Source organism: Macaca mulatta, chromosome 1, assembly GCF_049350105.2.
Source record: "Macaca mulatta isolate MMU2019108-1 chromosome 1, T2T-MMU8v2.0, whole genome shotgun sequence".
NCBI classification, from domain to species: domain Eukaryota; kingdom Metazoa; phylum Chordata; class Mammalia; order Primates; family Cercopithecidae; genus Macaca; species Macaca mulatta.
The window spans coordinates 110,043,772-110,066,786 of record NC_133406.1 but is presented as its reverse complement, the minus strand read 5'-3'; the positions used below and the strand labels follow the sequence as shown (position 1 = coordinate 110,066,786).

At 55.3% G+C, this 23,015-nt stretch overlaps 1 protein-coding gene across 4 annotated transcripts; it reads left to right on the top strand.

Annotated features, from left to right (window-relative positions):
* Positions 1 to 153: 153 nt before the first annotated feature.
* Positions 154 to 23,015, top strand: NTRK1 (neurotrophic receptor tyrosine kinase 1). Of its 4 annotated transcripts, XM_001114243.5 has the most exons (17): positions 154 to 1,946; positions 5,138 to 5,212; positions 5,512 to 5,583; positions 7,682 to 7,750; positions 9,167 to 9,312; positions 9,568 to 9,710; positions 13,115 to 13,247; positions 14,810 to 15,136; positions 15,538 to 15,555; positions 15,726 to 15,781; positions 16,061 to 16,163; positions 16,671 to 16,817; positions 17,260 to 17,390; positions 17,578 to 17,750; positions 20,300 to 20,540; positions 21,164 to 21,322; positions 22,623 to 23,015. In XM_001114243.5, the coding sequence occupies exons 1-17, from the start codon at positions 1,657 to 1,659 to the stop codon at positions 22,806 to 22,808; spliced, it is 2,469 nt and encodes an 822-aa protein (XP_001114243.4). In that variant the 5' UTR covers positions 154 to 1,656; the 3' UTR covers positions 22,809 to 23,015. The 4 variants fall into 4 exon arrangements, with proteins under 4 accessions (XP_001114243.4, XP_028683336.1, XP_077798333.1 ...); XM_028827503.2 differs by lacking the exon at positions 15,538 to 15,555; XM_077942207.1 differs by lacking the exon at positions 15,538 to 15,555 and having other exon boundaries at positions 17,251 to 17,390.

Sequence of the window (23,015 nt, the reverse complement as noted above, 5' to 3'; positions counted from 1 at the left end):
TTCTCTCCGCCCCTCCAGCCAAGCCAAAATATTTAGCCTAACAACTGAGGGGAGGACATATCTGTTGGGGAAATAAGGCCAAAATACGGGGGGAAGGGTGGGCCAAGAACTGAGCTTCCTCAAATCCCGCTGCGGCTGCAGCGGGTCCCCCCAATCCTTTGTCCCCACCACAAGCTTCTTCCAAGTGGGGCTGCGCCGCCGGAGGGGCAGCCAGCGCCCGGGCTTCTGGGGAGGACTGTGTCTAGATTCTGCTTCCCGGTGCTTTGACACCTGCCGGGTAACTTCTGGCAGCCTCGACCCGGGAGAACGTGGACAGCCTTTGGCCTCTCAGAGCCCCTCTCAGCCTCCCAGGAGGCCTCCCAGTCCTCTTTGGAGACCCCTTAGCGCCAGGCTCCGTCACCGCCTAGTCCCTTGGTTCTGACCAATATCCCGATGAAGAAGGCGATCACTGTGTGGGGCTCTGCCTCCGTCTGGTCATCTTCTTGAACTCAGGCTGCTTGGTCGGTCAGTGTGTCCCTGTCTCGGGGATTTGGGGGACCATTCATGCTGGGGCCTTGGCGGAGAGGAGAACTGCCAGCCTCTAGGAGGCCATCCTTCGCCTGCTCCCTGGGGCTTTGCCTGTCTCCCTGCCAAGAGAGACCCCTCTTCCCCTCGCTCTCCTCAGCTTGAGACGGATGGGTTCGTGCAGCCACAGAGGCTTGCGCGGTGGGAGGGGTTGGGACCAGCCTTCTGCTGCCCTGGGTGCTGGGGATCCCGGGGCTTTCCAGGTGCGCGGCCACCAAGTTGCACGGTCCTCAGCTCCACCTGCGGGCGGCTCCCGCATCGGAGGAGCTAAGAGATCTATTAATTTCTTCACGAATAAATCGATGCTCTTGTCAGGGAGGCAGGCGATCGATGTCAGCCCGCCCTGCCTTACCCTATCCTGCCCCGGGGCCGGCGCTGGCTGGCCGGGGTCAGGGACTGAAGCTGAGACCTGAGGCGTTGCTGATTGGGGGCTGCAGATCGCACCCCCAGCCACCCAGCCCGGGCGGAGAGCTGGCTCCTTTGCGCGCGGGCTTCTCGCGCCACCCTGTGGCTTCTCTTGGAGGCGCGGTCTTGGCTCTCTGGACTCCCTTCGGCCGGATCAAGCGACCCTTCCCTTTCTCTGCCCGGTCTGTGTCTTCCTCCCCAGGTTCTGCGATTGATCTTTGGTAGTCCTTTTCTTTTCTTCCTAGAGTTCGGAGAATGTTCTACCTAACTTACTCCAAGTGACATGCGCACTCCCCCAGGCACGCGCGCGGTGAGGATGGAGCGCTGAGTCTGGGGCTGACTAGGATGACCTGGACAGCAACCTTTCCTCAACTCAGTTATCTTCCCTCCTCCCCAAATGTAAAAATACAGCTGCTTTAAGCTGAGAGAAATAACGTATCAACTTCCCACCCCCGGCCTCAGCAGACACCTCCGAGGCGTTCTGCTGCGGCCCCTCTGCATCTCCCGGAGCTGGGGGGATCCTCGGGGAGAAGGCTGACGCTGGGGACCCCTAACAGGAGAGGGGGCAGAGTTGGGGGCGTCAGAGGGGAGAGAAGGGGCTGGAGACGAGGGGCGGGGCGGGGCCGGGCGGGGGCGACTGGCTCCGCCCTTTCCTGGCGGCTGGGTCTTTAACACCGCCCAGCGCACATGTCGGCGGAGGCCTGGCAGCAGCAGCTGAGAGCGCACAGACGGCTGCCCCGCCGGAGCAAGGCGGGCGCCGCCGCGATGCTGCGAGGCGGACGGCGCGGGCAGCTCGGCTGGCACAGCTGGGCTGCGGGGCCGGGCAGCCTGCTGGCTTGGCTGATGTTGGCATCTGCGGGCGCCTCACCCTGCCCCGATGCCTGCTGCCCCCACGGCTCCTCGGGACTGCGATGCACACGGGATGGGGCCCTGGATAGCCTCCACCACCTGCCCGGCGCAGAGAACCTGACTGAGCTGTGAGTGTCCGGCGTGCGAGGGGGCGCGGGGACAGGCAGGAATTGCCATGCCCCGAGGGCGCGGACTCTCCGCTTGTTTGCTTGGTCAGGCAGGGCGAGTACAGCGGAAGGCTGGCACGACGCAGCCTTTGGCGGTGCACGGGCGTTCCTCCGCAGCCGCCGATGCCCTAGCAAGCTTTACGGTCACTGCCTGGATGTCCCCTAGTGTTCAGGGCAGCTGGGCCGCCGGCTTCAGGGAGATCGAGGGGAGAATCTCTGGGCACCAGGTCTGAGAGAGCCTAGCCGTCTAGAAGCCGCTTTCTTGAGCTCAGTCAGAGGCTCCTGCTCTGTCCAACAGAGAAAGGTGGTTACCAGCAGAGAAGTCCCCAGTTTGACACCCTTACTACCTTTTCCCTTTTCTAGGGAAAGGGGCAAGCCAGCCCCCACCCACTTCCTTGTTATGAGGAGGCAACCCCAGCTTTTCTCCTGGAATTGGGGATTGAGCTGGCTGGCATTGGTGGGAGGTGGTAAGGAGCTGGGTGGTTGAGCTCTCCTCTTTCCATTTTTACCATTCCTTTCCCCAGAACCCCTTGATTTGGATCTGGGAAATGGGACCCCCTCCTGGATTTTCTCTCCCCACTCCCATCTCCCTCTCCAATCCGGGGCGGGGAGTCAGGGCCCTTGCTGAGAGACCCTCCTCCCTTTGGTACACAAAGCTGGGAGGAATCTTCAGCATTCTGCAGGACTCTGACATTCTGCAGGAATTGGTTACAAAATACTGAAGTACTTTTCAGCAGCTGGTGAAACCTATGGGAGTATGCAGTGATGACTGGCCTGGAGGTACTCAGGCATCACATGGTGATGGCTGGAAAATACTTGAATATTACATATGGCTATCATGGCCAGCAAGACATCTAGAAGAGGGGAGGAACTGCGAGAAAATCCTCCTCCTGGGGCCTGGGGTTTACAGGGTGGACAAGGAACCCTGGCCCCATGCAGTGATGGGCTGGAAGGTATCAAGGTGAGGATCATCAATGTCTGGAAGTTACTTGAGCAGCTTGCACTAATTGGCACTGAGTTACTCGGGTATCTTATGGTAATCAACAGGAAGGTACTCAATCTCTCTCTCTAATAGCTCCAGGGAGACCAGGAGTAGAGGAGATGGCCTTGTCTTGGTCTAGGCCTACATCTCTGCATGATGGGAGGGGGCATGAGAGACAGGCTGCCAGTCCTCCTAGTCCAGTTCTCTCATCACCCTGGGCCTTCAGACTGGGGTCCAGACTCCCCAGTGCTTGCCATCAGGGCTCCCATTTCCCAACTCCTTCCAAGTCCCAAGTGGGTCCAGCAGGGTAGGGATGGAGTGGTAGGGGAAGTGGACAGGCCAGGACTGGGGACTAGGAGGCATGCAGGGTGGCAAGCTAAGATGTCCCCCTGGGTGGGGTTGCAGCCTGACACCCCCTCCTCACTGCCTGCACAGCCCCTCCCTCCTCCCTCACCCGCAGAGCTAACGAGGAGATAATGGACTCGAATAGACAGATTGATTATGAATCCAAACGAATGAGGCAGCTTTGAGCACGCTGGCCTGACAGCTCACACACACCCTGCCAGCCCACTGCATTCTCACTCCCTCCCTGGGTCCCTACAGTTTGAAACCTTCTGGGCAGGGGCTGGGGGATGGGTAGAACAGGGACCTGGCCTCCCTTGTAGTCAGTGGAGGTTACTTTCTAGGTCTCCACTAAGTCCACAGGGAAACTTAGGATCTGATCCTGGCTGTCCTGGTGGGGCCAAGGCTGGAAAGGGAGGAAAGGAGGAAGGGAGGGGTCACTTAGGCTGGTCCTGGTTCCTATAAGGTAGGGAAAGTTAGAGGGTAGAGGGGGAGAGTTCTGAGAACCGGCAGTGAGTCAGGGGCCCCTGGCATGTGTTTTGTGGCGTGGGGGGGCACACAAACATGTCACTGCAGGGCAGCTGAGTTCTCAGGAACTCCCTGGTACGTCAGATCCAGCAGTCAGGCAGGGCCCAGGGCATCAGCCGTCCCCTAGACCTGAATGCCTACTCATTCTTCTTTCGTTCTTGTCTGTCTTGCTTTCTGTAGCTATCTGTCCTTATCTATCTGTTTCGCTGTCTCCCTTCCCTTATCTGTCTTCCTTCTTACTTGTCACTATCTCTCTGACAGTCTCTTCCTGTCGGTTTCTCTTTCAGTGTCTCTGTTTCACTCTCTCTTTGTTTTTCTGCCCTTCTGCCCCCACCCTCTTCATTGAACCTTTCCATCTCTCTCTCTCTCTCTCTCTCTCTCTCTCTCGCTGTCTCTCTCTCGCTGTATAAGTCAGCCAGTCTGTGCCTCTTCTCCCCTCCCCAACACTCTGACTGCATCCTCTCATTGCTCCTCTCCTCTTTCCTGGGTCCCTCCTTGGGGTCCCTGACTGATAGCCTCTAAGCCTCTTGCTTGATCTGCTGAAAAGGTGGTAGGGGAGGTTTCGGTGGAGTAGGGGTTGCTGCTTGGGTGTGGAGAGGGGCCCGAGGCTATGGGGGTGCAGAGATGTTTGTGTGTGTATATGTGTGTGTGTGTTTGTGTAGTACAGGTGAGCCCAGGCAGTGGCCCTTGGGCGGGCACGTTTGGGAACATACATTTGCATGAGCACAGGCTTTGTCTGTGCTGGGTGGGGTAGTGGCAGGGATGAGCCTTGATCCTTTGTGGTAGCAAGTGTTTCAGTATAACCTCCCATTGGTGAGCGTGTGCCAGGCATGCCTGATATAAAAGCAGAACAACAATGTGAGAATGGACTTATGTGTGTGCACGTGAGAGATGGATGTGAGCTTTGTTTCTGTGTGTCCATGTGTGAGCCTCTTCCTGAAGGCACATGTGCATGTGCATGGCGTCATCTGTGCAGATGCTTATGCCTCTGCGTGTGTGCGTGTGCATACCTGGGTGTGTGCATGTGTGCAAGAGGTATGTGAGAGTGTGCATATGTGTGAGTGTCTGGGGATCTATACATGTGTGCGCTTGTGTGTTCATGCACACACATGCATGTGCATATGTATGCATTCGTATGTGCATGCCATGTAAGTGTGTATGCAGGTCTGAACAGGTGCATATGCGTGTGCCTGTGATGTGCATGTGGCATGTGCCTGTGTCTTGTGAGGGAGCAGGAGGGTCGACATGGGAACTCAAGTGTGGGCCTGAGCCCTGTGACTCCCATCCCCTCTCCCCACAGCTACATCGAGAACCAGCAGCATCTGCAGCATCTGGAGCTCCGTGACCTGAGGGGCCTGGGGGAGCTGAGAAACCTGTGAGGAAAATGGGGACTGTGGGTGTGGAGCTCAGCGTGGGCCTGGGGGAGACCAGAAGGTCAGGGAGGGCTCAAGGGTCTGAGGGCCTGGGAGGACCTGAGAGGCTGAGGACTGAGGGACTGGGAGAGGTCAGGAAGCTCAGGGCTTTGAGGGGTCTAGGGTAGCTGAGGAAACAATGAGGGGCCTGAGGAGGGGTAGGAGTTCAGCACAGGGGACTGGGAGGCTGGGATGGGCAGGGAGGGCCAGGGGCCCAGAGTAGCTGAGACCTGGGGACTGATCCTCCTGCACCCCTCCCCAGCACCATCGTGAAGAGTGGTCTCCGTTTCGTGGCGCCAGATGCCTTCCATTTCACTCCTCGGCTCAGTCGCCTGTGAGTGTGGCCAGTGCTGGGCAGTGGGGATTGGGGAGGACACCCAGACTTGCGCTGCTAATGGGCTTGGCTCTCCCCGGGGAATGTTTGCGAGGGGCCCAAGCCTGGTCAGGGAAGTCACCTCACCCATTCTCCTGGGGCTTCCTCCCATCTCCCTCAGGGATGGCATGCTCTTACCCCCGCCAGCTAGAGGTCCTCCTTGCCATCTCACTTCCATGGTCCATGCTGCAAGGATACTTCTCATAGGTGCCCGCCCCATCTTTCTTCCCAGGGCTCAGATACACACCAGTGCAAAGGGAGCAAGCGTCAGGAGCAGGACTCCTGTGTTCTGGCTGGGACTCCATTTCCCAGGGACGCATTGACTTGGCTCCTAGGACATCCTGGGAGCTGGGGTGTTAGGTCTGCCACTTGTCACCCTCCTCATTCTCGGGAGTCATAGCTATCCCTCCTGTAGAGCAGCGGACCCCAACTTTTTTGGCACCAGAGACTGGTTTCATGGAAGACAATTTTACCACAGATGGTGCGGGAGGGGAGGATGATTTCAGGATGAAACTGTTCCACCTCAGATTATGAGGCATTAGTTAGTTCTCAAAAGGAGCGCACAACCTAGATCCCTCGCATGCGCAGTAGTTCACAGAATCTAATGCTGCTGTTGATGTGACAGGAGGCGGAGCTCAGGCGGTAATGCTCACTCACTGCTGCTCACCTCACGCTATGCGGCCGGGTTCCTAACAGACCACATATTTACCCTGTTTATAGCCCCTCTTCCTTGCTGTCCCCCTCTTTTTCTTTAATTTATTTTTTAAGAGTCAGGGTCTCCCTCTGTTGCTCAGGCTGGAGAACAGTGGCACTATTTTCCCATCTGTGGCCTGAGAATTGAGGACCCCTGCTGTAGGACACAGAGGGTCATGGGATGGGCAGGAGGGACCATCAGAGTCCCTGGCAGCCCCTCCCTGGCCTTCTGAGGGTGGGAGTTCAGCTCCCCTGTCCCCCAACATGAGCAGGCGGAGAGATGGGAAGGATGGTGGGGCCGACATTCATGGAGTTATGCGGGGTCCTCTACACTCTGCTGTGTCCAGCAATTTAACAAGGCAAAATAAAGTGATGTCGTATCACCATCTATGCACCGGGGCTTCCGTTAAAAACGTGTTCAATGACACTTCACGGTACTTATGTCAATGAATCTTCACAATCAACCTGGTGAGAGAGAGAGTGTTCTTGTCCCCATTTCATAGATAAGAATTCTGAGAATCAGAGAGGTTGAGTTTCTGGACTGAGGTCACACAGCTGTAAGTGGCAGGATAGAACTTACACCCGCTCTATCTGGCTCTAGAGTGGGTTGTGTCTTTGGTCCCTATGTGGTGGTACCTCTCCAACCCAGCCACCACAAATTCTAGGTTGACTAGGAAAAGAGAGGGGTCAGGATAGGCCCCTCAGAGGCAGAGGGTCCCAGCAGCAGCAGCCTGACAAAGGGCACAGGGCACTGGGGCTCCTACATCATTTTCCGGTGTGGCCAGGCCCCCGCTGGGCTCACTTTTTCCACCCCTACAACGAGGGGGCTGGGGGTGTGGGTCCTTTCCTGCCTGACCTTTTAGTCACTGAGGAGGGCCTGAAAGGAGGAGGTGGAGGGGAACTGAGGAAGTGCGTTGAGTTCCTTGTGGTCAGGTAGGGTCAAGGGAGTGTGGCAACCTCAATCCTCCCCCTCTTCCTCTGGCCCCGTCCTGGGCTCTGTGGGGAGGGGAGCACAGATGGAGCCCTTCCCCCAGCTGTGGCCTCAGCACTTTGCCAGCTGGGGCCAAAGCAGTGGGGGAGGGAGGAGCGGCTGTTCCCTCAGATCCCCCTCCCTGGGGTCTGGAGAGGGGGCTAAGTAGGGTTAACCCTTGTTGTCCCAGGGAAAGGAGTGGGACTCAAAAAGCCCTCTACCACGCCCCCCCATCCATCCACACACACTGCCTTCCAAGGCTTGTTCTGGCTGCCTAGACTGGAGAGGGGGAGCCAGATGTCAACTTCTTTCTCGGCTCCTCCCCTCCCTCACTCTGGGTCAGAGTGAGGTCGGGTCACTCAAGGGGTCTGTCTTGCTGTGTCTCCACGCCCGTAGGAATCTCTCCTTCAATGCTCTGGAGTCTCTCTCCTGGAAAACTGTGCAGGGCCTCTCCTTACAGGAACTGTGAGTGGGGGCACTTCCAGGGACAAGAGCACCAAGTGTGTGTGTGCCTGCGTGCACTTGGGTCTGTGGGATGGCATTGGGTCACTGTGTCTGTGTGGCACTGCTGGGGGGGTCTCTTTGGGGACTATGTGCATGCCAGTGACACCCCCATCAAAGCAGGGGCTGCAGGACCACCCGTTAAGGGGGCTACTGCCCTGGGGAGCTGGCCTGGATGACTGTGTGTGTGCTGGGCCTGGCTGAGCAGATCCCAGGCCCACTGTGTGTCCACGGCACATCTGGCAACATTCCCAGGGCACCTTGCACAGGGGTGAGTGGGGCGCAGGGGTTCATGTGTACCTGGTGGGCACTTAAGGCCTCTGGGTCACTCTGGGAGGCTGTGCCTTTCCCTCCTTGTCACCATGCTGAGAGCCCTTGCCTGGTTTCTCATCGGGGGAGCCTGGGGTGAGGGAGCCCCATGCATCCCTCAGCCATCAGCTGTCTTGTCTTCCACTTTCTGCATTCAATTTCTTTCATTTTTACATTATTTTTTCTTTTTGTGGAGTTGGGGTTTTGCCATGTTGCCCAGGCTGATCTTGAACTCCTGGGCTCAAGCAATCTTTCGCCTCAGACTCCCAAAGTGCCAGGATAACAGGTGTGACTCACTGCGCCTGGCCTATTTCTTTTCTCTCTCTCTCTCTCTTTCTTTCTTTCTTTCTTTTTCTTTCTTTCCTTTTTTCTCTTTCTTTCTTTCTTTCTTTCTCTTTCTTTCTTTCTTTCTTTCTTTCTTTCTTTCTTTCTTTCTTTCTTTCTCTCTCTCTCTCTCCCCCTCCCTCCCTCCCTCTCTCTCCCCCTCCCTCCCTCCCTCCCTCTCTCTCTCTCCCCCTCCCTCCCTCCCTCTCTCTCCCCCTCCCTCCCTCCCTCTCCCCCTCCCTCCCTCCCTCTCTCTCTCTCTCCCCCTCCCTCCCTCTCTCTCTCTCTCCCCCGCCTCCCTCCCTCTCTTTCTTTCTTTCCTTTCTTTTTTTGAGACAGAGTCTTGCTTTGTCATCCAGGCTGAAGTGCAGTGGTGCAATCTCAGCTCACTGCAAGCTCCGCCTCCTGGGTTCACACCATTCTCCTGCCTCAGCCTCCCGAGTAGCTGGGACTACAGGTGCCCGCCACCACGTGGTCCTGGCTAATTTTTTGTATTTTTAGTAGAGACGGGATTTCACCGTGTTAGCCAGGATGGTGTTGATCTCCTGACCTCATGATCCACCTGCCTTGGCCTCCCAACGGCCTATTTCTTTGAATAACATCCTGTTACTGGAGTCAGACGGAAAGACCTCTGTGTCCTCCCTTTCACCTGTAGACCGTCCTCCTCGCGGCCTAACTGCTCTCTCTTATCCCTGTGATCCCTCAGGCCCCTTCCTTGACTCACTTGGTGTCCCCCATGCCCACCAGGGTCCTGTCGGGGAACCCTCTGCACTGTTCCTGTGCCCTGCGCTGGCTACAGCGCTGGGAGGAGGAGGGACTGGGCGGAGTGCATGAACAGAAGCTGCAGTGTCACGGGCAAGGGCCCCTGGCCCATATGCCCAATGCCAGCTGTGGTAGGTGCTGGGTGAGGGAGATGGTGTAAGGGGGCTGGGAAAGAGGCTCACCTGCCTGAGGGAGAGGGCACTGAGCAAGCACTGAAAAGGCCTGGGGAATGGGCATTGGCAAAGGCTGGGGGATACTGCCTGGGGTGACATTGCCTGGGCTCCGGGTCACTGAGGAGGGTGGGGGAAGGAGCAGCCCTGCAGTAGAATTCTGGGGCCACTCCCAGCTCTAACACCCTTTGGCCCTTGGGCATCCTGGGTGGCCAGGTGTGCCCATGCTGAAGGTCCAGGTGCCCAACGCCTCCGTGGATGTGGGGGACGATGTGCTGCTGTGGTGCCAGGTGGAGGGGCGGGGCCTGGAACAGGCCGGCTGGATCCTCACGGAGCTGGAGCAGTCAGCCACAGTGATGGTGAGAAGCCCTTAGCCCGCAGCCCCCAAGAGGTCCAGGCAGAGCACAGGGGACAAAGACGGGGAAAGAGAGACACACTGTGGAGGAAAGAGACAATAAATAAGGAGCACACTGAGGCTGAGGGATGGACAGAGATGCTTTAGACCCACAGGGCTCAGGCCTATGCTGTGGGGCAGCCCAGGGCATGCACACCCTCGGGGGGGGGGCACTGACGCAGCAGGGACCCCAGGCTACACTTGAAGCCCCAGGACCCCTTTCTGGGAACATGGTGTTGGCTGCAAGGGAGAGGGTCACAGAAATCTTACATGTTGGAGCTGAGAGGAACCCAACAGACCATCTCTCCCATACATCCCTTTTCTTTCTTTCCTTCTTTCTTTCTTTCTCTCTCTCTCTCTCTCTCTCTCTCTCTTTCTTTCTTTCTTTCTTTCTTTCTTTCTTTCTTTCTTTCCTTTCTCTCTCTCTCTCTCTCTCTCTCTCTCTCTCTCTCTCTCTCCCTCCCTCCCTCCCTCCCTCCCTCTCTCTCCCTCTCCCTCTCTCTTTTTTTTTGAGATGGAGTCTTGCTCTGTTGCCCAAGCTGGAGCACAGCGCAGTGGCGCGATCTTGACTCACTGCATCCTCCGCCTCTCGGGTTCAAGTGATTCTGCGATTCTCCTGCCTCAGCCTCCGGAGTAGCTGGGAGTACAGGCACGCACTACCACGCCCAGCTAATTTTTGTATTTTTAGTAGAGACGGGGTTTCACTACTTTGGCCACACTGGTCTCAAACTCCTGACCTCGTGATCCACCTGCCTCTGCCTCCTAAAGTGCTAGGATTACAGGCGTGAGCCACTGTGCTTGGCCGATCACTTTTCTATATAATGAAACTGGGACCCAGGGAGGAGGCACAATATCAGTTGTACTGCATCTGGGATGAGTTCTTGGGGGCCTCATGGTCTTTTTTTCTGGAGATTCTGGAAGGAGCATCCTCTTGGGCATGTGATGAATGCATTAGTAAGGGAGGCATAGGTCTGGCTCCAGCTCTCTCACTAATTAATTCTGGGAGTGACTTTCAGAAAAATCCCTTAATCTGCCTGCACTTTGGTTTTCTTATCTGTAAGCTGAGGAGGTGGACATGATGGCCTTCTGATGTCCTGCCTGCCCCTGGGCGTTCTCTGGCCTCTATCTCTGTTATCCAGACATGTCTTTGGACACCTTCCCAGGCCTTACCCTTTGTCCTTAGGCTGGCGATGGGCAGATGAGAGTAGCCACAGGGAACTCAGTTGGCCTTGCTGACGAGGTCGACAGCAGCTGACAATGGGCTGTGCCCACCCAAAAAGCTGGCTCCACCTGGGCAGGAGGAGTGGATATGAAGGGACCAGGAATGTGTGCCTAGGGGGCTGGGAGCGTGGTGTTTAGTTGGAGAGCCTTCACTTTGGTGGGAGAGTCAACCCCAGAATTGCTGGAGGCCCCTGGAACCATACTGAGGGAGGAGCCATTGGGCGCTGAGCAGGAGACTTCAGACTTGGTGGAGGGACCACTAGCCACTGAGCGGATCCTCTCCCTCCAGACAGCAAAGCTGCCTAGAGTGAGTAAAAGAAAGGGGACCAGGCAGAGGCCATGCCCCTGCATGGAGAGACCTTAGATCAACTCTCTGTTTGGGGCGATTCCAGGATTTGCTTTCTCTTTGGGAGTCTTACATGTTTGCTACCATCTGTGTTTTCTTTTTTTTTTTTTTTTTTTTTTTTTTGAGACGGAGTCTCGCTCTGCCGCCCAGGCTGGAGTGCAGTGGCTGGATCTCAGCTCACTGCAAGCTCCGCCTCCCGGGTTCACGCCATTCTCCTGCCTCAGCCTCCTGAGTAGCTGGGACTACAGACGCCCGCCACTGCGCCCAGCTAGTTTTTTGTATTTTTTAGTAGAGACGGGGTTTCACCGTGTTAGCCAGGATGGTCTCGATCTCCTGACCCCGTGATCCGCCCGTCTCGGCCTCCCAAAGTGCTGGGATTACAGGCTTGAGCCACCGCGCCCGGCCAATTTTCTAGAAACTATATATACAAAAGTCACTCCCTACTGGGCACAGTGGCCCATACCTGTAATCCCAGCACTTTGGGAGGCCAAGGAGGGAGAATCACTTGAGACCAGGAGTTTGAGACCAGCCTGGGCAACAAAGCGAGACCCTATCCCTTAAAAAATAATTGCACCCTAACTGAGTTAAATGGAGGGGAAGAGAGGCTGCTCTCCCTTAGTTAGGAGGATAAGGGTGGCAGAGCATCTCAAGAGGAAGAGTTATTGGCCTCACAGTAAGTGGAGGGGATGGGACAGCCAAGGGAAGCAGAGGGTAAGGCAGGGCTTCCCCTCAAGGTGGCTGGAACCCAAAGCTTGCACAAAAGGCTGGAAACTCTACTGGAGCCTTTGAACTCACGTATTCCATTGGAAGCCTGGGGAAACCATACCTCCTCTGGCATGTGGTCAGAGGATTCCACGTTTATGAAGTTTTCAGATAAATGAGATTTATCCACCACTTCATTATTTTCATCATTTTGTGAAAATCACTTTCTAAAATGTCAAAAGATAATTTGTCCACCTCTTCAGCTTACAAAACAAACAAAAAAATCCCATGGTTCAGCAAGATGAAGAATTGTCGTAAGATCATGTAACTTACACATGACAAATCCACAGTTTCCTAGGAAGAGAAACTCGATCTGATTCAATCCTGACGATGATTCAGAATCAAGTCACTTTGCCTGTCCAACCTCACCCATGGTCCTCATCTGCTGCAGGAGGCGACGCTGCTGCTGTTGTTTCTAACTGCTGCCGTGCTATTCGCACCATCTCTTTGTTTCTGATCTTCCTTGGGCAGAGACTCAGTTTGTTAGAACTGTGTGTAAAACAGGAATGAATAGGTGGTGAGGTCTTAGTGGGGTCTCCAATGAGCTGTGTCCAGATTTGGTACTTGGGATGCGTGACATCCATTTAGCTGCTCAGATGGCTGGTCTTAGTTTCAGTTTGGGATATTTTGTGCCTATTTTGAGGTTATTGGTTATATTTTAGATTTTTCACATAATTAAATACGTGATCCAGGCGGGGCGCAGTGGCTCACGCCTGTAATCCCAGCACTTTGGGAGGCCGGGGTGGGAGGATCACTTGGGGCCCTGTTCAAGACCAGCCTGGGCAGAACAGTAAGATCCCGTCGCTACAAAAATAAAACATAAAATTTTTAAAAATGTGATCCAGGAGATAGTCAATGAACAAACCTAAAGGAGGAAGGACATTCTCTGCTACATTCTCTCCCACCCCTCTCTCCCTCCTCTTCCCTCCCAGCCCTCCTCTCCTATCCATCTGGAGTCAGAGGGGCTTTCCAAAGACATCAGCCCCAGCCCCGAGCTGGCTAAAGCTCCTTCTGATTTCCGCCTCTCTTTCCTGATCTAGAAATCTGGGGCTCTGCCGTCCCTGGGGCTGACCCTGGCCAATGTCACCAGTGACCTCAACAGGAAGAACGTGACGTGCTGGGCAGAGAATGATGTAGGCCGGGCAGAGCTCTCTGTTCAGGTCAACGTCTCCTGTGAGTCTCAGTGGCAGTCCCTGCACCCAGCCCCTACTCATCTCTTCTTCCCTCAAAAGAGGATGTAGGGTGGGGGCTGGAGGAAAGGGTGGGATGTGTGTCTCCACAACTGCTCCCTCCCAGCTGTTTCCAGATTCCCATGAAAACCCGATCCTTCGGGGGAAGTCCTGGGGGCTCGTCAAGGCCAGAGGGACGGAGATGGATTTCTTTCTGGCCCCCTGCCCAAGCCTTGCTACCTGAGGCCCTCAACACCAGATGCCCGGCTGTTCCCACTGCTCCGAAGTATTTTTTCATGCCCATCCCTCATCGGGTCCTTCTTCCCGCATCCTAGTTTCAAAAGAGGAAATTCTCCTCCTGAGTTCCTCTCTAGGCTCGCTGCCTAATTTCTCTAGGTCAGCCAACAAATTACCTTAAATCTTCTACTTTACATCAGTTTTCTTCTTTTATTGTGAAATGTACATAGAAATGTGCAAACAATATATATACTTTAAACAATAACTACTCTTACCAGCACCACGGAAGACCCCCCGCCCCCGCCACCCAACACCTCTCCCTATTCGCAATCCCATCCCACTCTCCCATCTCATGTTGACTTTTGTCAGGACAACCATTTCCTTGCTTTTAAAAATAATTTTTCTCAAATATGCTTTCCTATCGGTATCGTTTAGTTTTGCCTGTTCTTGTACATTATATAAATGGAATCATACTGCGTGTATTATTTTGTATCTGGTTTCTTTCACTCAACATTATATTTATAAGATTCATTCACGTTAATGGGAGTCACTCTATGTAGCTCACGCAATTCATTGCTAAATAGTATTCCTGTGTATAAATGCTATATTATATATATGTATGTATTTATTTATGCATACATACACTTTTTTTCTATCATTGAGGGGCTTTTGCTGTTACCAGATTGGGTCTATTTCAAACCCATACCTTTTTCAAAAAGTGCGTGTCTGTGTGTATGTGTGTGTCTGTGTGTGTGTGTGTTTGAAGAGATGGGGTCTCAGCCTGTTGCCCAGGCTGGAATGCTTTGGGATCATAACTCACCGCAGCCTTGAACTCCTGGCCTGAAGCGATCCTCCCACCTCAGCACCCTGAGTAGCTGGGATTACAGGAGCAAGTCACTGTGCCTGGCTTTTCCCCCAAATTTAACTCTGTATATTTTTAGCTTGTTTGATTGTTAGGCCCCCTGACCCATCTTCTTCAGCTTGGTTACACTGACTTTTTCTAGATTCCTTACACCAAAGACTCCATGTTTAAGTGTCATAAGCTGGTACCCCACTTCTGTGGGGCTATGACTTATTTATGGCCCACCACTTACACTCTTTAAGCCTCTGCATTTTATATGCCTGCTGCCTGATTTATTTAACATGTATTGTCAACTTTCTTCAAAACGTCTCTCCTTGGTGAATTTCCTAGGGCCTGCTGACCTGTTTCTCCCAGGCCTGCCCTTTGATTTCGGGTTCTACTTGCTTTGCCCCTGGACTTGTCGGGTGTGTGCTGGGCTTCCTCCAGCTGCGCCCTGACCTCCTGCTGTTGCTCTTTCTGGCCCACAGTCCCGGCCAGCGTGCAGCTGCACACGGCGGTGGAAATGCACCACTGGTGCATCCCCTTCTCTGTGGATGGGCAGCCGGCACCGTCTCTGCGCTGGCTCTTCAATGGCTCCGTGCTCAATGAGACCAGCTTCATCTTCACCGAGTTCCTGGAGCCAGCGGCCAACGAGACTGTGCGGCACGGGTGTCTGCGCCTCAACCAGCCCACCCACGTCAACAACGGCAACTACACGCTGCTGGCTGCCAACCCCTTCGGCCAGGCCTCCGCCTCCATCATGGCTGCCTTCATGGACAACCCTTTCGAGTTCAACCCCGAGGACCCCATCCCTGGTGCGAGGGCTGTCCTGAACCCTGCTCCCACTTCTGGGCTCCGCCTGGGTTACAGCCAACTTCCTGCCATAGCTGTTACCCCAGAAATTGGAGTGCTTGGTTCCGGACAGAGAGGAGTCTGGAGTCCTGGTGTCCAGCTGTTCTGGCCTCCTTACCCTCTCCCCAAGCCAGGACTCCTGAACTCCTGAGCTATTCCATCCTTGTAGGCTGGCTGAGGAGACAGCCATGCACCAGGGCATCATGGCCCAGCTGGAAAAGGGTCACATGCATTTTCTCCCTTGAGGCCCAGCAGCCCACCTCCATCCCCCCTCACCCCATGAAGGAATGAGTCCCAGAATAGGTAGGGGACTCACTGTTTTCCTTCTCCCTCTGACTGCTTTCTCTCCTCCCTCCTGCTGCAGTCTCCTTCTCGCCAGTGGGTGAGTAGCCCAAGGTGGAGGGCAGGTTCTGCCTGGTCTCTGGAGCCGAGGCTAGGGCAAAGGGTACAGCTGACCTGATCCCTGAGAGGCCAGCTGGGGCCAGGGTTGGGGGGTTACTGGAGGCGACAGTGTGCACCAAGGCTCACCCTTCCTGCCTTGTGTCCCCACAGATACTAACAGCACATCTGGAGACCCGGTGGAGAAGAAGGATGAAACACCTTTTGGGGTGAGATAGGAAGTAGAAGCTTGTGCAGACTCTGGGACCGGGAGGCTGGGTAGAGGCTCATCTGCACATCATTTCTGGTCAGAGCAGGGAGGTCACTACCATCTGGTCTGAGCTCTGACTGCCACCCTCACAGCCACTGCAGGGGTCCCCAGGGGAGGACGAGGCAGGTCTGGAGGCCTGGTTCTGGGCTCCCATGCAGGATGAAAAAATGGCTTGCTATGGGCGGCTCTGAGAGTGCAGAAGAAGCCCCTGGATCTAACCACCCCTGCCTCCCACCAGGTCTCGGTGGCTGTGGGCCTGGCCGTCTTTGCCTGCCTCTTCCTTTCTATGCTGCTCCTTGTGCTCAACAAATGCGGAAGGAGAAACAAGTTTGGGATCAACCGTGAGTCGAGGCTGCAGAGGGCTGTCTGTCTGTCTGTTCTCCTGGCTTTGTTTCCTACTGGCTCTTCTTGACTCTGTCTCTGTCTGGGGGGCTGTGCACATGGGAGTTCTAGGGTGTGTGAGTGTGTTAGGGGTATAAATGAAGGCCTGGCTGTGAGGCTTGTGTGAGTGTGTGTGTGAGTGTGTGTCGGGCTGGTGCTGAGGTAGTTTCAGAGGCGGCAGCTGCTAATTGGTGGCTGGATTGTAGTCAAGCACTAAGTGGGTCTGGGAGGTCTGGGCTCTGTGGGGCGGGGGAGTTCTTTGGTGCCCATGGGGCCACGGGTGGGACAGAAGCCAGCACAGGGAGAGGCGGTGGTGCCGTCTTCCCTGTGCCTGCTGTCTCGCTCCCTAACTCCTCAGTCTCTCCCCTGCAAGTTACAAGGTGGGGATGACCAGGCATCCTGCAGGCAAGGGTGGGCAGGGCCAAGATGTGGGCAAACCCCTCCATGTGGCTGTGTCTCTTCCCTAGGCCCGGCTGTCCTGGCTCCAGAGGACGGGTTGGCCATGTCCCTGCATTTCATGACATTGGGTGGCAGCTCCCTGTCCCCCACCGAGGGCAAAGGCTCTGGACTCCAAGGCCACATCATCGAGAACCCGCAATACTTCAGTGATGCCTGTGAGGGGCTATGCTGGGTCAAGGGCAGGGGCGAGTGTGTGTGTGTGTGTATATGTGTGTGTGTGTGTGTGTGTGTGTGTGTCTGTGTGTGTAGAAGCCCCTAGGCCATCGCCCTTACCCACCGAGGCCTGAACGATCCCTTCCTTTCTATTCCCAGCCCTATTCCAGCCATAAGCCCATTCTCAGGCTGAGTCCAGCCCGGCTCTTAGCTGCAGCCCCTGCCCGGAGTCACAGCTAGCTCACACCTTGTCCTGTCTGGGCAGATGCAGCCCCATACTATGACCTGGGGCTTGGTGAAGGGGCACAGGTTGAATTTTAGCCCCCGTGCAGCCCCTTGTCTGGGCAGCCTTGTGCAGCACACAGCCCTGCCAAAACAGTCCTCCCCTACAACCCCAGCCCTCCCAAGATTGGAGTTCCCGTCTGACCCTGCAAGCCCCCTCAGGTGTTCACCACATCAAGCGCCGGGACATCGTGCTCAAGTGGGAGCTGGGGGAGGGCGCCTTTGGGAAGGTCTTCCTTGCTGAGTGCCACAACCTTCTGCCTGAGCAGGACAAGATGCTGGTGGCTGTCAAGGTGAGACCCTGCCCAGGGGGCACTGTTGGACTGGGTCCCACCCCCAGGAGCTCCATCACATCAGGACAGATTGGGGGAAGATGCAGAGGGCTGAGATGGCTGGAGGCTGGGGTGAGCGGGCTGCCCTGGATGAACAGCAGTGAGGACTGGGCCCCCACTCAGCCCTGTCCCTGCCCCTTCCATCCAGGCACTGAAGGAGGTGTCGGAGAGTGCTCGGCAGGACTTCCAGCGCGAGGCCGAGCTGCTCACCATGCTGCAGCACCAGCACATTGTGCGCTTCTTCGGCGTCTGCACCGAGGGCCGCCCCCTGCTCATGGTCTTTGAGTATATGCGGCATGGGGACCTCAACCGCTTCCTCCGGTACCAGCACCTGGCCTCAGCGCTGGCCCCTGCCTCTGGGCCCCATCATCCCTTCCCTATAGACATCCCTGCTTGTCTTTCAAACCAAGGGGAGACACCAAGAAAGATCAGGAGGCACATTCCCATCCCCAAGGAGCTCTGAGATGGTAGAGGAGACAGACGTGTGAATGTAGGGGCGACTTTTGCAAAGGACAAGTGTCAGTAGTCAGGGACGTTGCGATGGCAAAGGCCGTGAGCTAAAATATCGAGGTGGGTGGGCTTTGCAGAGGATGTATGTGCATTTGTGTGTGGCACACAAAGGCCAGGCCTCTAAGGGTGGCAATTCAGACAATGACAATAACAACAGTAATGAACATTTATCAGGCACCTTCTATGTTCCAGGTGCTATGTTATATACTTTATAATTTATTATTATTATATTTTAATGTATTTATTAGCGTTATTGTTTTAGAGATGGGGTCTTGCTCTGTTGCCTAGGCTGGAGTGCAGCAGTGGTGTAATAATAGCTCACTGCAGCCTCAAACTCCTGGGCTCAAGCAGTTGTCCCACCTTGGCCTCCCTGGTAGCTGGGACTACAGGTGCTCACCACTGCACCTGACTCTACAATTCGTTCTTATTATGATTTTATGTGCTAGGACATATATATCTTGTATAATAATATAAATATGTATTTATTCTTTATGGCCTCCAAGCATATATTGCAATCTATACTTGGAGCAAGTTACAAAAAATTCATTTATTTGACTTCGGACAGAACAACTCTGATATGTTTATCTATTTGTGCTAATTTTAATAACTTCAAGAAACGTGCCTGTTTCACAGATAAGGCTTAGAGAGGTTCGGTGACTTGCCCAAGGGTACACAGGTAGTGAATGGCCCAGGGGTGATGTGACCCCAGGCAGAGCCCCTACTCTCAACCCCTGATGTGATGGTCACATGTTCCCTTGGTCTAGTCCCTTGGTCTACTCCCTTGGTCATCTTCTGATGAGATCGCCCCTGGGAGGATGGGGCAGTGTTTGCAAGGCAGGGAGAAGACCAGGGTTTGGAATCAGCTGCCACTTATGAGCTGAGCCTTCTTTGCCGAGTAGCTTTCCCCTCACTTTCCTCACCAGTAAGAGGGACAGTGGAGGGCTGTGGTTCTGGATGAGCAAGCGCTGTGTGGTTGTCCAGCTGATGGTCATGAGCTGGTCCCCAAACATCCCCTTGGGAGTGATGGGTCATTCATGCAGTCAGGTGGCAGGACTCAGCTAGGAGAGAACCCTGAGTCTTGGGCTTATCGTGTGGACCAGGAGGGAGCCCATGCAGGGTGTGGAGCAGGAGGCGAGGCCAGACCCAAGGTTGAGTGTGGAGGAGGATCGGCAGAGAGGAGCCCGAGAAGGCCAGGGAGGAGCCTATCTCTTTGCTCCCAGACATGGCGTAGGCTCAGTGCTGGTCTTGAGGACACAGGCTAGGGAGATACCACCATCTGGGGCCCAGGCTGTGGGAGATGAGGCTCTAACTGCTGGATGGAACACTGGGGGAATCAATGGAGGGAATCATTAATGCTCAGAGATGAGTCTGGAAGACTTCCCCTAGGAGGGACCATCTGTTCCTTCTCCCCTCCAGGCCTTTGTACTTCCAGTTCCCTCTGCCTGGAGCACTGGGCCTCCCTCCCTCCACAGAAAGATGGAGACAGACACACAGACTCTACCCCTCCCTGCCTCAGCCCCCTTCGAATGGCTTCAGGAGCTGAGTTTCAGTTTAGGTGTCCCTTCCTCTAGGAAGCCTTCCCTGGCTTTTTCCATTCCCACCCGTGCCTGCCAGGTGCCCCTCACACTGCACTGCCATGACCTGCTTATCTGCATCATACTCTGCGCTGTGGCCCCGGTGCTTGGCACGTTGGAAATGTTTAACAAATGCCTCAACTAAACGAATGAGGAGAAGATTGGCTAGTAGGAAAGGGCATTCTTGGCAAAGTGATCGATTCAGGCAAAGGTTCAGGAGAAGGAACATTGGGGAATACAGATGAGTGACTAGGACTGACCCAAGTGTTCACTGTGGGAAGAAGGCAGGCATCCTGGACACCTTCAAAAGGAAGGAAGACCCTGTAGGAATGGCTGGTCACTGAGGGCAAAGGGGAGAGAGACAGGACAATCAAGGACTCCCTGGTTTCAGGGTCTGCCTGGGTGGGGAGGGTCCCTTCCCTGAGGCAGGGTCAGGGTCAGGCTCAGGGAAAGACACTGAGCTGCAATTGGCAAGGGCTGAGTCTGACGTGCCTATGGCAAGGGATGTAGGGGCCAGTGGGCATCTGGAATTCAAGGAGCTGCCAGAGAGGAAGGCATGGATGTGGGAACTGTGAGCTGTCTCTGGTGGAAGCCCTGGAGGTGGGCACGCCTGTTCTGCTCCTCCGTCCCGCCCCTCTGGACAGCTGCCTCTACTGTTCTCTCAATCCTCCACTACTAGGCCCCCAGTCTCCTCTCCCATCACACCTGGCTGCTGGGGATCGCCTTCCTCAGGCTCCTGGGGATTCTGTCCTCCCAGCCTATCCCCACTCCTTTTCTTGTTCACAGATCCCATGGGCCTGATGCCAAGCTGCTGGCTGGTGGGGAGGATGTGGCTCCAGGCCCCCTGGGTCTGGGGCAGCTGCTGGCCGTGGCTAGCCAGGTCGCTGCGGGGATGGTGTACCTGGCAGGTCTTCATTTTGTGCACCGGGACCTGGCCACACGAAACTGTCTGGTGGGCCAAGGACTGGTGGTCAAGATTGGTGATTTCGGCATGAGCAGGGATATCTACAGCACCGACTATTACCGTGTAAGGGTCCTTTGTCCCCAACGCCTTCCCCTGACTCCAAACTGTAGACTCCCTGGATCCCAAGATCACTGAGAGCCTGCCCTTGCTAGGAAGCCTGCAAGGGTCTGAGATTCACTGGCTCTAGTTTTCAACCTACCTCCTCAGCCCCCACTGGTGGGGATTCTGTCTCCTTTGCTATCCTGGTCGGAAACAGCACCCTTCAGTTTTTGCCTGTTAGCACTGAGAGGCACATCTGTTTGTTTGTTTATTTATTTAATTTATTTTTTTTTGAGACGGAGTCTCACTCTGTCGCCAGGCTGGAGTGCAGTGGCACAATCTCGGCTCACTGCAACCTCCGACTCCCTGGTTCAAGCGATGCTCCTGCCTCAGCCTCCCGAGTAGCTGGGATTACAGGTGCCGCCATCACGCCCAACTAATTTTTGTATTTTTAGTAGAGACGGGGTTTCACCACGTTGGCCAGGATGATCTCAATCTCTTGACCTCGGCCTCCCCAAGTGCTGGGATTACAGGCGTGAGCCACCGCGCCTGGCATATTTATTTTTAATGATGGGGCAGGGGTGAGCTGTGCCTTGACGGGCTGTCCCAGGCGCCCCTGGAGTTGACGCAGCGCCCGCCCACCGCAGGTGGGAGGCCGCACCATGCTGCCCATCCGCTGGATGCCACCCGAGAGCATCCTCTACCGCAAGTTCACCACCGAGAGTGACGTGTGGAGCTTCGGCGTGGTGCTCTGGGAGATCTTCACCTACGGCAAACAGCCCTGGTACCAGCTCTCCAACACTGAGGTCAGCCCCGGCCCGTGGTCGCCCTTTGCTGGCTTCCCCCTCCCATGCCCCTTCAGGTCCCTTTTTCAGGGAACTCGGTTCCCCTTCCGCCCCTCCGCCACAGCCTGTTGGGGGTCCCTTTCCAGCGCCATGCCGACACTGTGTCCCGTCCACCCCGGCTCTGTTCTTCTCTTCCTCCCCTATTCTTGCCTTCACCTACTGTCCCAAGCCCAGGCCCAGCTGGCCCCTAGGGGAACCTCAAAGTGCTTTGTACATGGAGCCCAGACCCCCATCTCTAGCTGCATTTTGTAGAGCTAAGCAGGTATTATCAGAGCGGAAGGGACCAGCACGGGAAGAGGAGCCCAGCACAAGAAGGCCCAACGCTGCAGCAGGACGGCCGGAGGTTAGACTGTCAGAAGGACAGTCCTACCCCCTCCTCCTGCCCTCCTAGCTGGCCACAGCCAGAGCAGGCCCCAGGTGTTCTGTCTCCCAGAGCAGCTGCCCCCACCTCCTCCTTGGCTCGCAGCTGTCAGTTTCCATTTCTCCTCCTAATGCAGTCTGCTCCCTGGAGGCTGGTGGGGTGGGGGAGAGGGTTATAGATTTTAATTTTCTCAAGCACTGAGAGAAGAAATGGAATTAGGGCCGCCCATAACCCAAGTCCTCTAACAGGGAGGGGGGAAGAAGGGGAAAAGAGGCTCCAGGTCCCTTCTCCAATCACTCCCTGCCATCCTTTCTCCTTCTTTGGATTCCTTAACTGCTTTAGCAGTTCTTCCTAGAGTCTAACTTTGATCTTTCTTGCTGCAGTTTCTTTTTGGGAGAGCTAGTCCCACAGAGTGGTATCCACAGAAGAGAGAAGAAGTGGGGATTGCCCTCTTCTTGAAAATGAAAGCCAGCTATTTTTCAAGGCCTTTAACTGCAATTCTGCTCTATTTTCTTTTCTTTCTCTGGAACTGAGAGTCAGGGCCTTTCTCCTCCTCCTTTCAGCCCCCAACACTAAACTGATGGATTTGATAAATACCTCAGCCCCTCCCCTTCCTCAACCCACCTGGCAAGTCTTCTTAGCATCTGATCCCAGTTTTCAGGAAGCAGTCCTACCCCAGCCCAAGCTTCCCAGAGTCAAGCCTTAATCCTTCTCACTTCTCAGTGTCAGAGCAGAAATGAATCTTGGGGTTCACTCTGTCCATTCAGGTTATTAGTGGCTAAGAAGCCCAGATGAGTGGTATGAGCTGCCTTGGGAGCCTCAGTGAGGGCACTGGGACTGGCCTCACTCTCTTGCCCCCAGCCTAGTGTGCTTTCTCCTCTGTCTCTCCGGTGGCCCCAGGCAATTGACTGCATCACGCAGGGACGTGAGTTGGAGCGGCCACGTGCCTGCCCACCAGAGGTCTACGCCATCATGCGGGGCTGCTGGCAGCGGGAGCCCCAGCAACGCCACAGCATCAAGGACGTGCACGCCCGGCTGCAAGCCCTGGCCCAGGCACCTCCGGTCTACCTGGACGTTCTGGGCTAGGGGGCCGGCCCAGGGGCTGGAGTGGTTAGCCGGAATACTGGGGCCTGCCCTCAGCATCCCCCATAGCTCCCAGCAGTCCCAGGGTGATCTCAAAGCATCTAACTCACCCTCAGCATGCGGGAGGGGACAGGTGGGGGCTGGGAGTAGAGGATGTTCCTGCTTCTCTAGGCAAGGTTCCGTCATAGCAATTATATTTATTATCCCTTG